The 15450-nt window shown below is 50.0% G+C and overlaps 1 protein-coding gene across 5 annotated transcripts in view; it reads right to left on the bottom strand.

Annotated features, from left to right (window-relative positions):
- Window positions 1-15450, bottom strand: part of WNT7A (Wnt family member 7A) — an 89362-nt gene that overhangs the window by 35522 nt on the left and 38390 nt on the right. For all 5 annotated transcript variants that reach the window (XR_005211604.1, XR_005211606.1, XR_005211603.1 and 2 more), the window contains one exon: window positions 7082-7353. Coding sequence is in view for 2 of the 5 variants with exons in the window: in XM_037802712.1 (XP_037658640.1) it covers window positions 7082-7353 (272 nt within the window). In the remaining 3 variants the exon portion in view is untranslated. The remainder of the gene's footprint in view (window positions 1-7081; window positions 7354-15450) is intronic.

Raw genomic sequence — 15450 nt, 5'->3', positions numbered from 1 at the left:
TGTGCAAAGGCCCTGAGGCAGGAACAAGTTTGGAGGAAACTGAGCCCCCAGGGTGGGGGGTGGGGGGATGAGATCTGCTCAAGGCCATCCCTGGACCAAGTCCCCCCGAGTCTCAGCTGCAGGTCTTTTCACCTGGGAAATGTGAGAACTGACATCAGGGCATGTGGCTGGGGCAGGCAGGGAGGGCATCTTAGCCTGGGGGTGGAGGGTGGGCTCCTTCCAGCGTGGCCTGGTTGGCGGGCTTCAGGCCAGGCAGGGTCTGGTTTCTTGGCTCTTGACGTGCCACCGTTGGCCACTCTATCCGGTCAAATATGCAAGTGGCTCTCAGGACAGCGGGAGAAGAGCATAGCTGAGCAAGCTTTATCTTGGCCCCACCCCAGCCGCCAGGGACTGTGTCCCCCCTCCCCGCCCAGTGTCCCCTGACTCACAGGCCTCCCTGCGGCCAGGGCAGGGGTGGGAATCCAGCTCCCCGGAGCACCCAGACCAGCCAGGGCAGGGCAGGAAAGGACAAGACCGACAGCCCTCTGTGAGCAAGAGGCTGGGGCTGGGGCTGGGGCTGGGAGGTGACTTCTCACTTGGGTAGAATTCCATCCCCCTGAGCTCACCTCCCTCGGAGCGAGCAGCACATTCCAACAGGGGCCAGCCCCGGCCCAGCTGTGCCCCCATCTCCAGAGCCGCCTCCCTCTCGGGCTCAGTCACCACGCTCCCAGGAAGGGATTGCCAAGGGCCCCCTCCCTCCCCCAAGGCCGGCGCACCTCACTCTCTGGGTGCTGCACGGTCAAGTGCAATGTTATCACAGGAGAGAATGGAGGCTGGGAGAGCCCAGTCCTTGTTTGGGGTTCCAGAGATAGGAAATAGCAGAGGCTGGTTCGAAGCACCTGCTGGACTTCTCTACATGTTCCCAGGGGACGTCTTATACAAATGCACTCAGGGTGGCACCCCCTCCTGGGCTCTCCCCCACCTCTCTGGGCACTCCTCCACTCCCCCTTGCCCTCCTGCCTCATTGCTGATTTCCCCCAGGGCTATGTCTCCTGCTTCTCACTTTAAAATCCTTTCGCTAGGCCATCCTACCAAACCAGGGCTTCCAGTACCACCTCCTGCCAGTGCTGCTTGGGGTGTGTGTGTGGGGGGGGGGGGAAGATCTCTGTCCCAGACTTCTCCCCAGAATTCAGACTCAGGCACCAGTGACCTCCAGAGCATCCCCACCTGCCACCCAGAGAATCTTCCACTCCCCCCGAAAACTGACTGTCCCCTGCATGGGTTCCCGACCTCAGTAAGGGGTGGCACCCACCCATTCACTCCAAATGCAGCCCCTCACTGGGTCTTGTTCATTGCACTTCCTAAACAGTTGTCCCTCCTGCTCACCCTGAAGACCCTGCTTGGTTTCAGAACCTGCTGCCCCTGTGGCCCCTTCACTCCATTCTCCACTCTGTACCAGAGAGGACTGGGCATCTGATCACGTCAGTGCCCCACCAAAGCCTCTTCCAGGCACCTACAGCACAAGGGGGAAGCCCCACCCCTTGGCCTGGCATTCAAGGCTATAGCTCTCTCTGCAGCCTCATCATCCATCACTCCTCACTCTCTCTACTCCCGCCCCTGGGCACATGGAGTCCCTGGAAACCCCCACACTCTGCTTTTTAAGGACTTCATGCCTTTATACATGCTATTACTTCTGACTGAACTGCCCTTCTCCTTCTCCCTTGCCTTGTGTACCTGGAGAACTCCTACTTATCCTTCAAAACCCAGCTAAGGTTGTTACTGCAAAGGCTAAACCTACTTATAATTGTGCCTAAGAGTCACCCCCAGAGAACCTCTTTTGTTGCTCAGATGTGGCCTCTCTCTCTAAGCCAACTTGGCAGGTGGACTCACTGCCCTACCCCCTACATGCAACATGACTTCCAGGGATGTAAATCTCCCTGGCAACATGGGACATGACTCCCGGGGATGAGCCTGGATCTGGCATCATAGGATTCAGAAAGCCATCTAGACCAAAAGAGGGAAGAGAAATGAAACAAAATAAAATTTCAGTGGCTGAGAGATTTCAAGTGGAGTTGAGAGGTCATTCTGGAAATTATCCTTACGTGTTATATAGATATCCCTTTTTAGTTTTTAATGTATTGGAATAGCTAGAAGGAAATACCTGAAACGGTTGAACTGCAACCTACTAGCCTTGATTCTTGAAGACAATTGTATAACTGCATAGCTTATGTGGTGTGACTGTGTAACTGTGAAAACCTTGTGGCTCACACTTCCTTTATCCAGTATATGAACAGATGAGTAGAAAAATGGGACTAAAAAGTAAATGAATAATGGGGGAATGGCATGTTGTGCTGGTTTTAATCTATTATGTCCCCCCCCAAAAGCCATGTCCTTTAATGCAATCTTGTGGGCGCAGACTTGTTATTCATTTGATTAGGGTGGAGCATTTTGATTAGGTTGTTTGCACAGAGATGTGACCCACCCAACTGTAGATGAGACCATTTGATTAGATCATTTCCATAGAAGTGTAACCCCGCCCATTCAGGTTGGGTCTTAATTAGTTCACTGGAGTCCTTTAAGAGAGCTCACGGAGAGGAGAAGCTCAGAGCAGCTGAGAGAGACATTTTGGAGAGAAGCTAAGAGTTGACACAGATGCTTTGGAGGTGCAGACGGAAGGACTTTCAGAGATGCTAAGCTAAGAGATGAAGGCCAGAGCTTGCCCCAGAGAAGCTAAGAGAGGACCCCCAGATGCTTAGAGAGAAACACCCCAGGAGAACCAAAAAGAGAGCTTAGAGAAACTAAGAGAGAAAGCAGTCCAGAGACATTTTGGAGAAAGCCATTTTGAAATGCAACCCAGGAGCAAAGGACCAGCAGACGCCAGCCACGTGCCTTCCCAGCTGACAGAGGTGTTCCGGATGCCATTGGCCTTTCTTCAGGGAAGGTATCCTCTGGTTGATGCCTTAGTTTGGACACTTTTATGGCCATAGGACTGTAAATTTGTAACCTAATAAATCCCCTTTATAAAAGCCAATCCATTTTTGCTTAACAGTAGCAAACTGGAACAGATGTTTTGGGTATTCTTTTTTACTTTAATATTTATTCTTATTTTCATTTTTTTGAGAGTAATGAGGATGTTCAGAGATTGATTGTGGTGGTGAATGCACAACTATATGATGGTACTGTGAACAACTGATTGTACACTTTGGATGATTGTATGGTATGTAAATATATCTCAATAAAATTGCATTTAAAACAAACAAACAAGCAACAAAACGCCCTGCTAAGGAGTCCCTTCTTCTTCCCCTTAGAGATCTCCAGACTTCTCTGGGAAGAAATCACTCCCTCCTCTGAACACCTCCAGTGTCACATTTCCAAATTGCATGTGCTAGGACTCTACAATCCCAATCATGATTTCAAATGTAAAAATAGAATGGCCCTAAAATTCCAATAAGGAGAAGGTATAATTCTAAAGTCACTTCCCTCAAAAGGTGCCTGTCCTGTGATTTGACCCTGCAGACTGCACAACTGCATGAGATAATAAGGGGAAAGCACAAGCCAGCTGTAGCAGTGGCCGTCCCTCCTGGGCCCCCATGACCCCAAGCCCACCACCTGGGGTCTGGCTCTGCCTTGGCTCAGACCCAAGCTGGAGACCCTAGAGGACCTTTACCTGCCCTGACCTGCCAGGTGAGTTGGTGGCAAGCCCTGCAGAAGGGGAATGGGTTCCTGCCACTGCCCCTCGTGACGCACACCCCCTCCCCAGCTCCCCTCGCCTCCCTCTTTCCTCTCAATCCAGCTGCCAACAAGCCCCAGAGCTGGTGGTCAAGTTGAGTCTTGCCACCCCACAGCAGGAGGGAGGGAGTTGGTGATAAACACATCTGTGATCCTTTCCAAGATGCTCAACCCAGGAGCAGCTGAGGGTCAGCCCCTTTTCTCCGGGTAGCTGAGGCCCGGGAGGGGCATTCTGGGGTTGGGATCCCATGCGTTAGAATGAATGGCACACCCTGGGCTCCTGGGGGATTGTCACATGAGCCCCGATCTGGCCCCGACCTGCACCTGGGGATCCAGAACAAATCAAGGGTCATAATCCGGTTTGACAGATGGGGAAACTGAGGCCCCGTGAGGGGATGAAATCCACAGTCAGCTAGTGGCTATCCTTGCTCCGGTGCACTTGGATACGTGTCTGGGTCTTTGAGGGACAGGGAGTGAGGGGGTCTGGCTATTCCAGGACTAAGCTGGGAGACCACCTTCCTGCGTGCTCTGGCTGAGCTGTGTGGCCCCCTCACTGAGTCGCTGAAAGCCAGTCGTGACTCTCTCCAGGATCTGACTGGTGCTCGCTAAGGCCTTTCCCCTGCCTACAACTGGGGAGCTCCAAATTCCACCTCCCATCTCAAGAAAATACATACTCCCTATTTGAACTACTCTTCCAGGAAGTCACCTCCAAGGGTCCTCCACAATCAGAGTGGAGTAGGGCAGGCGGGGAGGGTATACCTTCAGCTGAGTGGGCCGTGCTCACTCTGAAAAATCAGATCAGCCCCAACCTGCCTGCTGCCTGGTCAACTCCGTCCCCAACCCTGTTCCTGACTCACATCTGAGGCCTCACTCTGCCTCCCAGGGGCCTGTTTTTATGACATCTACCCTTCCCCTGCTCCATAACTATCAGTGGCTCCCCAGTGACCACAAGGTCCTCATCCATTCCCTCCATATGTATTCATAAAGTGCCTACTGTGTGCCAGGCTCTGGGGTGCAGCTGGGAGTGAGACCCACAAGGTCTCTGCCCTTGTCAAGCCTATAGTCTAGGAGCAAGGAGGCCATGGAACAAGGTAGTATTGGAGAAAAGTCTAGAGAGGAAATGAAGAATGACTTCTCTGTGGAGGGGACATCTGATCTGACACTTGAATGGTAAGGAGAAGGCAGCTACATGAAGACCTAGGGAAGAATGCAAGGTTCTAGCTAACTCCTCAGCCCAGGCCTGCCCGCTCTTACCCCTTCACGGACACAAAGACCAGCCAGTCTCACCCCTGAACTAGCCCCTTCCTCCCCCCACCTCTGGGCCACTGCCTACTACCTCACAGAACTGATCTGGATTGACTTCGCCTCTCTTCTCTGCCTAGCCAAACATTGCTCATCTTTTGAAGCCCACCTCCTCCAGGAAGCCCTCCGAGATTGGTCTGATGAATGTTGACAGCCCCACGCTCCAGCATCGCCCACAGATGACTTGCAACCAGGCTGAGCGGTAACCACAAGCCCTCACACTTGATGGAGCTGTGTAGCTTAGAAAACCCTCTCCCACCTGGTATCAAAGGGAACTTTACCTACCCCAGGCCAGGCATTCTCTCCTTTCATTCTCCCAGTAGCCCAACAAGGTAGCTACCGATGAGTAAACTGAGGCTGGGAGAAGGGAGCCATGTGTCTTCCTTCCTTCCTTCCCCCTGGCTCCTGGGATCTGGGACCTCTGTGCCAAGGGAGATCTGACCCCAGAAGCAAAAGGAGGGATGAATGGCTGAGAGCCCCAGAGGGCTGTGTTGCCCCCCTGGGCAGGAGCTCCTAGCCAAGGCACTGGAGAAAGCAGGGTTAAGCAGGGCCTTGAAATTGACCCCTGGACGTGACACCCAGGGGCAGGCCAGGTGAGCTGTTCAGCCTGCGTGACTCACCATGACCCCAGAGACGACTCTGACACACAGGATGTGGCTGGAAGCAGGAGAAGGGGATAGGGGAAGAGGGGAAGGAGTTCCAAGGCTGGCTTGGCTTCTCATCAGCTGTGGGGATCCTCAGCAGAATTCTATAACAGCTCTGGGCCTCAATTCCTTCAGCCAGATGCCGGGGAAAATAATGACACCCTTCTCACAGGGGCAATGTAAGGTGGCTCACCGGAACGTTCTACCAGAATAAGACTTGCCACTTCCACTATCAGTCAAGTACTTAGCCAGGAGACGAGTTGTGCTCGAGTCCCCTAGGGTCATCTTCTTTATTTTTTTCCTTACTTTTTTTTTTTTTTAATGAATTACTAGTAGTTGCCAACATTTAAAAAAATGAGGTAATTGCACATAAAAATTGAGGTGAAAATCAGAGGGCCTGGCCACCCTAGGCCTGCAACCCCGCATGACCACAGCAGGCTGGAGCCAAGTCGGGGTGCCCCCTCGGATGGGGCCTGTGTTCCTCGGTTTGTCATAGCCCTGAGCATGGGGCTTCCCCACTCTCAGTCCTGCCCAGGTTCCATGGGCATCCCCCCATTGCCCCTGGGGATGCCCACACACGTCCTGTCACTGCAGCAGGCTCCCACCTTGGGTGGGCCCCCAGCCTTCCCACCATGGCTTACTGATGCTTCTCTGCAGACCCTTTGCAGGCACTTCTGGAAACCATGCCCAACCTCAGGCTGCAGTCCAGGACAGAGCCTGAACTGGGCAGCACTCACCCGGGTCAAGCTGCCTTGGCTTACATATTTCCTGGAATGGGGAACTCGTTCCTTAACTGGCAACTTGATCCATTTTTCAAAGGCTGTGGCTGGAACTCACAACAGCAGGACCCCATGGCCCTGTAATCTGGGCCTGCAGACCCATCTGCTCCCCATCATGGGACAGAGTCTCCAGCCCCCTTCCCATCCCAGCCACCTCCACTAGAAATATCATGGAAGATCCCTGACTCTTTTCTAAGCCAAGCCCAGAATCCAGAAGGATTTGAGACAGTAAAAAGGGAACAGTCACCTCCTACATGGGGAGCTCCAGATCTTGGTTAAGATGACCCAAGAGCAAGTTGTCTGTTCAGGCAGTTATTCCACACTGACGACTCCTACCAAACTCACCCTTCACCCCTCCCTCAAACTGATTCTTCTACAGCTGATTTTGTGGACCCAAGACTAAGAGGACACATCTTCCCCTATTCCCACCTTCCTGGATCACCTCCAATGTGTTGCAACCCCGATTCAGTGATTCACCCTCCCCCGTCACCTTCAAGCTGCACGCTGTACCTAAATCCCAACCAGCAGCACATTGACAACACGGTCAAGCAGAATGCAGCCGAGAGCAGAGCCCTGTGGCACATCACCAGATACTCAACACCGGTTGTTGTTCATTAAGCTGCCCAGCTCCCCAACCCCGCTGCCTACCTTTCGGCCTGCCTCGTTATTGTGTAAGTTCATGAGAGTCCGAGCATTCTGTTTAATCTCCCGGGCATCCACAAAGACCTTGGCAAAGCCGATGCCGTAGCGGATGTCGGCAGAGCAGCCGCCCCACTTCCAGCCCTCGTCCCGGTGGTACTGGCCCTGCTTCTCCTTGTCGCAGCCACAGTCGCTCAGATTGCCCTGGGTGCAGGCGGCTGTGATGGCATGGGCCACGCCGGCAGCGATGATGGCGTAAGTGAAGGCTGCCTCCCGGCTCCCTGCGAGGAGGAGAAAAGAGCGGAGAGGCTGGGGTCAGGAGCCAGGGCAGCTGGGGGCAGCTGGGGCCTGGATACAGGAGGAGGCTGATCTTGCTGCCCTGGATCCACAAAGATCAACTGAGAGCCCATTCCTTATCCCATCAAATGGCTCTCTCAGGAGAACCACAGTGTCTGAGTACCCACCCATGATGCAGACATTCAATCTGCAATCGCTGAATAGGCCCGGGGAGTCGACTTGGCGGTAGAGATGGAAGGCACATGGGAAGTTCAGAAGAGGGAGATCCCCACCAGCCAAGGATCACCCACTCCCCACTCCCAACCCCATCCGACCTGACCATGAGAACCATACATATGCACGGTGCTCATGTATTCTGCAAACAAACCACAAAGCAGCATTTCTTGAGCATCTGCTATGTGTACAGGTTCTGGAGCCAGAGGGCTTGGGTTTAAATTCCATCACATTGATCCCTGGCTCTGTGACTTTCTGCCATTGACAATCCCCTCCCCTGCCTCATTCTCCTCAGCTGTAAAGTGGAGATACGGCCATTGTACTTTTCTCCTGGCAATTACAGGAGAATGATAAAGGTTCATCTGTGGAAAGCTCTGGGCCGCTGTGCCTGGACCACAGCGCCCGCTGAATGCACAGCAGATATTCCTGTAGCCACTTTTGACTGCTCTGGATCACCTGTTGTTTACTTTTATTCTTATTTTTTTTTCAGGGTTCCTGCCTTTCTTTCTGATTTTTTTTTTAATTAGAGGAGCTGTGAGATTGCAGAAAAATCATGCATTAAATACAGAGTTCCCATACACCACCCTATTATTAACACCTCACATTCATGTGCACTTGCTATCTGAGATATCCGTCCCCTCCATTTCTCCATGGCCCCTTCCCTGTGAACATCTCCAGAGGAGGCAGGGACATGATCTTCATCACATCTGGGTCCCTGGGCCTCAGCCTGATCCTGAACACAGAAGAATGGGAGAGGGGACCCACAGTCAGCTGAGGAACAGAGGCAGGTTCAGCAACAGGGAGGGCTGATTTCAGGCTGAAGGAACGCTTGGCTACCAGGGAGACTCAATGGGGAGACTTTGGGAGATGACCCCCTGGGAGACTGGAAGCTGCATGTAAGCATTTACAAGGGCCCCACACTGGGAGGGGTGGGGTTCTGCAATTGGAGAGCAGCTGGGCTGCAGGAGAGAGACCCCTCAGTGGGAATCACTGAGGCCTGAGTGCCTCTGTAAACCTCAGTTTCCCCACTTGCAAAATGAATCTGAGAGCAGCATCTGCTTGAAAGGATGATTAGACCAAAACAATTTACAGAGAGCGCTTTGTGTCGGGTGAGCCCTGATGAGCACTTAGCTCTGTGTGTTATGGGTTGAACTGTGTCTCCCCAAAAGATATGCTGAAATCCTACTCCCCGGGACCCCAAAATGTGAGCTTATTTGGGAATAGGGTCATTACAGATGGAATTAGGCAAGTTAAAATGAGTCTTACTGGAGTAGGATGTGCCTTTAATCCAATACGATGGGTGGCCTTATAAGAAGGGGGAAAGAGACAGGGGGGACACCAGGTGAAGGTGGAGGGAAGAAAGGTCATGTGGAGTGGGGGGCAGAGACTGGAGTTATGCTGCCACAAGCCAAGGAATCCCTGGGGCAATCAGAAGCCAGAAAAGAGGCCCAGAATGGAATCTTCCCTAGAAATGGCTCTGCCAACACCTTGATTTCAGATTTCCAGCCTCCAGAGCTGTGGGAGAATAAATGTCTGTTGTTTTAAACCACCTGGTTCATGGTACTTTGTCAGGAGAGCCCTAGAAAACTAAGACACTCCTACAGCTGGGGTAGGGTGGAGTGTTGCAAAAGGCTTCCTGGAGGAAGAGGCACCTGAACCCTGAGCAGGCAGGTGAGGCGGAGCTGACCAGGTAAAGGAAGGGCTGGAAGGGTTTCAGGTGTTGGGATGGAGATGGCTTAAGCAATGGATGAAGAAAGTGGATGAGCCTAGGTTGCTCTGACACACACTCAGGTAGATCCCTTTCCCTGCCCGCCCTTTCATCTACCCCATGGCTTCCCTAACCCATGCTGCTAAGACAGAAACAACCTGCTTCCCACCCCCCATCACTGCTCTTGCACACTCGGGACGTGGAGGTCCACCCACTTGCTGGACTAAACGGCTCCATGGGGCCAGGGCCAGCTTTGCCATAGCCATTCCATGTTTCTGGAGAGGAGAGAGAATGCCATTGTTAACAGAAGGGCTGGGCTCTCGCACCAGGTGCCCAGGTTCAAATCCCAGCTCTGCCACTTACTGAATGAGACTTGGCAAGTTCCTTCTCCTCCTGGCTGAGCCTCAGTTTCCCAGTTTGTGCAACGTGGATAACACCATTGCCTCCCTCTCAAGAAACAGTTAAAGGACAGGGTACATGCAGAACACACAGCACAGTGCCTGGCTCAACATATGTCCCCATAGTTGGGATGCGGGGGCAGGGGCGGAGTTTCTGCTTTCTCCCTGGAACCGCATCTCAACACCCTGGGACTTCTTCCTGGGTTACTGACTCTCCACGTCTATGATGCTGTTGGTTTTAGAAACCATGTACGTGTTAACACGTGCCCCCCAAAGGGTGCAAAGCAGGCATCGACAGGGAACACAAGCACAGACAGGCTCAACTTTCCATCTGGCAATGTGGCAGGCTGGACACCCAGCGACACCTTTTTATTTTTTTATTTTTTTTTTAATGACTGCAGAGGCTCCATCCCATGCAATCCCTGGGGGAAGACAGCTTCTCTTTCCTAGCAACGCCCACAAAAGCCCCAGGAGTGGTTCTCACGTGACTTGGGTCACATGCCCTTCCTGAGCCAATCACTGTCATGCAGGAGAGTCATGATTCTGATTGGCCAAGTCTGTGTCATGTGCCCATCCCTAGGGCTAGTCTCCAGACTTATCCAAACCACAGAGACTGACACTTGCGGGCAGGGCTTTCCCTTTTGGGTCCCAGAAGAAGGGAGGGTAAATGGGGTGATTCCACCCCATAGACTATCATTTTACCATTACCCTGTTGCCTCGGTTCTTTTTTTTATTTTTAGATAATTTTTTTTTTTTTATTAGAGAAGTTATGGGTTAACAGAACAATCATGCATCCAATACAGGGTTCCCATATACCACCTATTATTAACATCTTGGGTTGCTGTGGTATATTTGTTACAATTGATTAAAGCACTGTTTTATAATTGTGCTATTAACTATAGCCCCTAGTTTAAATTAGGATTCACTGTTTGTGTTGTGCAGATCCATGGGTTTTTAAAAATTTTTATTCTAGTACCATATATACAACCTAACATTTCCCCTTTTCACCACATTCGATTATGGAATTCAGTGCTGTTAACTACATGCATAATGTTGTACTACCCTCACCTCCATCCATTACCAGAATTTTCCCATCATCCCAAATAGAAACTCTGTGACTGTTAAGCCTTACCTCCTTATTCCAACAACACTCTTATACCACCAAGAAATGGTGTATAAAATTGACCAATGGTTGCCTGGGCTCAGAAGAAGACAATGGATCCCGTAGGGGCCATAGATTGAAGATGGAACTGACCTCCAGGTGGTAGGTAAGGGTGGAATGTGGGTCTGCAAATAAGGGAGCTTTTGAACGAAGGCTGTGAAGGGAGAGGAGAACAGGGCTTGAGCCCCAGTGAGACAGGACATTGGAAAAGAGATATACAACCCCAGGGAGAGGCTAGAGCAACAAAGCTAGACAACAAGCCAAAACAGGAGGTGGGGAGGGAGTAAGGAATGGAGGTAAAACCAGGATTCCCCTGACAACTAAGAGCTGCATTCCTGCCTTTGCACAGATTTGGGGCTCACCCCTGCACATGCTCTAGATGCTCCCAAGCCAAGGGAGAAGACTGATCCCAGGCCCATGATGATTCTGGGGACTCTTAGAGGAGCACTGGACATATGCTCACACTCCCAGAGTATCAAACACACAAGAACAAGAAGACAATACACCAGGGGATTGAGCAACCAGCAAGGTTAGACCATCAAAAATATCAGAGAAAAGAGCAATTGGATTGAGAGTATAAAGAAAACAGGGTGGAGGGCTGGGGAGAAATCCCTGTCCCACTACTCTTCTAGCTATGTGGCCTGGGGTGAGTCACCTAACCTCTCTGTGCTCCAGTTCCCCCACTATAAAACAGGGATGATAAACTTCCACACTTTGGTAGGTTGGTTGAGAAGACTAAAAAAGCACTTAGTCCAGAGCCTGGCCCAAGGAAGTGGCCCCCAATTCTAGATGTATTATAGTTTTTATTGATGGCAAGAGTGACAGTTCCTTACAAAAGGGCTGTGAGGTAGAGTTTATTTTCATTTAGAGTTGAAGAAACTGAGGCCAAGAGAAAGGTCTGGCTTGCCCAGGCTGCCCAACAGGTGGACAGCTGAGCTGAGCCTGTGGATACCCCCTACACACCAAGAACCATCCCTTGTGATTAAATGACCCTAAGGTCCAGGAGGCTCCTGCAGGAGGGGAGACTGAGTGCCCTTTATCAGGCAGAAAAACCAGTATACAAGTTAAGGAGGATGCCAGAAGACTTGCCCTTGCCCCATGCTCCCTCCTGGGGGTGGGCAGGGGGCTGCCAGCACAACACTCCTTGCAGTAACTTTGTGCACCCTGCTTCACCACTAAGCGGGTGGCCATCCCAGGGTCTCTCTGAGCCCCTTGGGCAGAGCTTGTGGATAAAGATGAAGAGTTACAGACCACAAAAGGGGACATCAAGACCATGGGGTCTCTGCCCATACACACGTCCCTACGGTGGGGGAAGGGTGTCTCCCCCGGGACACATTTAACTCCTCCCTCCCCCATGTTCAAGGTGGACCCCAAATCAAAGGGACACCTCACCATGTGCCCATGGCCTTCCCCCTCCCCACCAAGCTAGCCCCTCACCCACCGACCTAGAGAAGGGAAGGCTGTGGCCAAGGAGCCAAGAAACAATGAAGGGTCACCAGGCCCTGGTTGCTAAAGTCCAACTCTTTGGGATGTCCAAAGGGTCCCTGTTAACCCTGGTGATGTTGGCCTTGATTTTGGCCTTGCCCATCAACATTAGACTGGGACTGCTCTAGTTCCACCATACCACCACTGACCACCAAGGAAAATGCCCTGGGCGTCAGGCTGGCCATGACCAACAGCCAACAAGTTAAACTTTTCAGGACTCAGGTGTCTTTTCTGTGAAATGGGCATAATAATAGCACCTGTGCATCATGGGTGATCGAGTGAACTGAATCACACAATGCCGGGAAGGTGCTGAGCATGGCACCTGGCATGTAGTAAGTGTAAATTTATTAACAATAATTATTGTGGTTCCATGATGACCTGAAGGACGAGACAGCCTCACATAGAAGTGGGTGCGTGGGGCTGATCCGGTGTCTGTCTGTCCAGCCAAGCTGTGAGTTCGTGTCCATTTGCTTCCCACTGTCTCCCACTGTGAGGAATGAATGAGACAGACCTGAATTCCAATTCCAACCCTGCCAGGAGCTGGAGGAACTTGGGCAAATCACTTAACCTCTCTGAGCCTCCATTTCCTCCTCTGTGAATGAACACCTATCCTGGAGGAAGAAGTAGATATCACCTGCACACAGTAAGTGCCTAAGTAAATGGTAGCAAGTATGAGAATTCTTCTAGTTGATGAAATTATAGGCACCATTGGAAGGGACTGAGAGAAACGTCCCCCTGCTTTGTTTTTCTCCATAGTCCTTATCATGACCTGCCATTTTGAATACATATTTTATGCCCCCCTTTCCCCACAGCTAACTCCCCCACAGCTAACTGTCCCCCTAGAATAAAATTTCCTTGACGATAAGCAATTTATCTTATTCTTTGCTAAGTCTGCAGGGCCCAACACATAACAAGTATTCAGTAAATACCTCTTGAGTGAATAAATGAATGAAAGAAGGAACATTCCAGAACTCCAACATGAAACTCCAAACAGTGACCAGCAGCCATCTGACTTTTATTTAACACTTACTTTGGCCAGGCTCCACACGAAGAGCTTTAAATAAGTGCACTCATCTATTCCTTAGGGAAACGATCCCTCAAGGGAAGTACTATTAGCATCCCCATTTCGCAGATGAGGAAACTGAGGTCTCAGAGATTCACCCAGAAGGTGTGGAGCCTGTGGTGAACTCCAGCCCCTGAAGACATGGGGTCAAAGATTTCTCTGAAGCCCCCTGAGGGTCATCTCCTTGGCCCACTCAGCAAGACTTCCTCTGGGGTATCAGCACCAAATTAGCAGAGGCTTGGGGTTTTTTGGGGGGGCAGAGTTGGGGGAACAGGGAAGAAACATTTGTTGAACACCTACTATGTGCCAGACCCACTCTTGGTTTCTCTGAGTAGTTTTTCACGGTAATAGCCCTGTAGGGTAGGTCCAAATTCTCCCAATTTTACAGGTGAGGAAACCGAGGCTGGGAGAAGTAACGTGACTGGCTTGGGGTCACTCACCCAGAAACCAGCCAGGACTGGAATTTAAGGCCCAAGTTTGGCAGTGACCAAACCCACCCCACCTCTTTCCTGGTCCATCACTGCATCTGAAATCCTACCATTAGAGAGATTCCTCTGGTTTAGGGCTTTGACCCTTGCCAAAATGCATTTATTTCTGGCAACAGATGCCATTCAGTTGTTGTCACTTAAAACTTATCAATAAAGAATTTGTCATCTCGTATCTATGGTCAATTGATTTTTGACAAGGCTGCCGAGTCCACTAAACTTCAAAACAAATGGTGCTGGGAGAACTGGATATCCATATCCAAAAGAATGAAAAAGGACCCCTATCTTACACTGTATGCAAAAATTAACTCCAAATGGATCAAAGACCTAAATATAAGAGCCAGGACCATAAAACTCCTAGAAGAAAATGTTGGGAAGCATCTTCAAGATCTTGGGATAGGCTATGGTTTCTTAGATTTGCACCCAAAGCACAAGCAATGAAAGAAAAGATAGATAAATAAGACCGCCTCAAAACTGAAAAATTTTGTGCTTCAAAGGACTTTGTCAAGAAAGCGAAAAGACAGTCCACTCAACGGGAGAAAATATTTGGAAACCACATATCCAATGAGGTCTTAATATCCAGAATATATAAAGAAATCCTACAACTCATCAATAAAAAGACAACCCAATTTAAAAAATGGGCAAAAGACTTGAATATTCATTTTTCCAAAGAGCAAATACAAATGGCTAAAAAGCACATGAAAATATGCTCAATATCACTAGCTTTTAGGGAAATGCAAATCAAAACCACAGTGAGATCTCATCCCACAGCTGCTAGAATGGTCACTATTTAAAAAAACCAGAAACTACAAGTGTTTGAGATGAAGTGGAGAAACAGGAATACTCATTTACTGCTGGTGGGGATGTAGAATGGTGCAGCCACTGTGGAAGACAGTTTGGCGGTTCCTCAGGATGCAAAGTATAGAATTGCCAAATGACCTGGCAATCCCGCTACTAAGTATATAGCCAGAAGAACTGAAAGCAGGGACGTGAACAGACATTTGCGCACCATGTTCATAGTGGCCTTATTCACAACTGCCAAAAGATGAAAATAACTCAAGTGTCCTTCAGCTGATAAATGGATAGACAAAATGTGGTATATACATATGATGGGATATCATTCAGCTGTAAGAAGGACCAAAATTAAATTCAGATTCTGTGACAACATGGATGAACTTTGAAGATATTATATTGAGTGAAGTAAGCCTGACACAAAAGGACAAATATTGTATGATCTCACAGATATGAACTAATTATAATAAGCCAAACTCATAGAATCTAGAAAATAAGATACCAGGGGATATATCGGGGGCAGAGAATGGGAGCTGATTCTTAATCTTCACAGAATTTCTATTTAGGTTGATTGTAAAGGTTTGGAAATGGATGATGGTGATTTTAGCATATTATTGTGAGTGTAATTAACAGTGCTGAATCATACATGTGAATGTGGTTGAAAGGGGAAGTTTGGGGTCATGTGTGTTATTAGAATGAAAGTTAGAAGATGAAACAAGGCACTATATTACACAGTGAACCCTGTTATGGACGATGACTGTGGTTAATAATACAA

The sequence above is a fragment of the Choloepus didactylus genome, chromosome 1 (assembly GCF_015220235.1).
Source record: "Choloepus didactylus isolate mChoDid1 chromosome 1, mChoDid1.pri, whole genome shotgun sequence".
NCBI lineage: Eukaryota > Metazoa > Chordata > Mammalia > Pilosa > Megalonychidae > Choloepus > Choloepus didactylus.
This window is presented reverse-complemented; position numbering and strand designations above follow the sequence as displayed.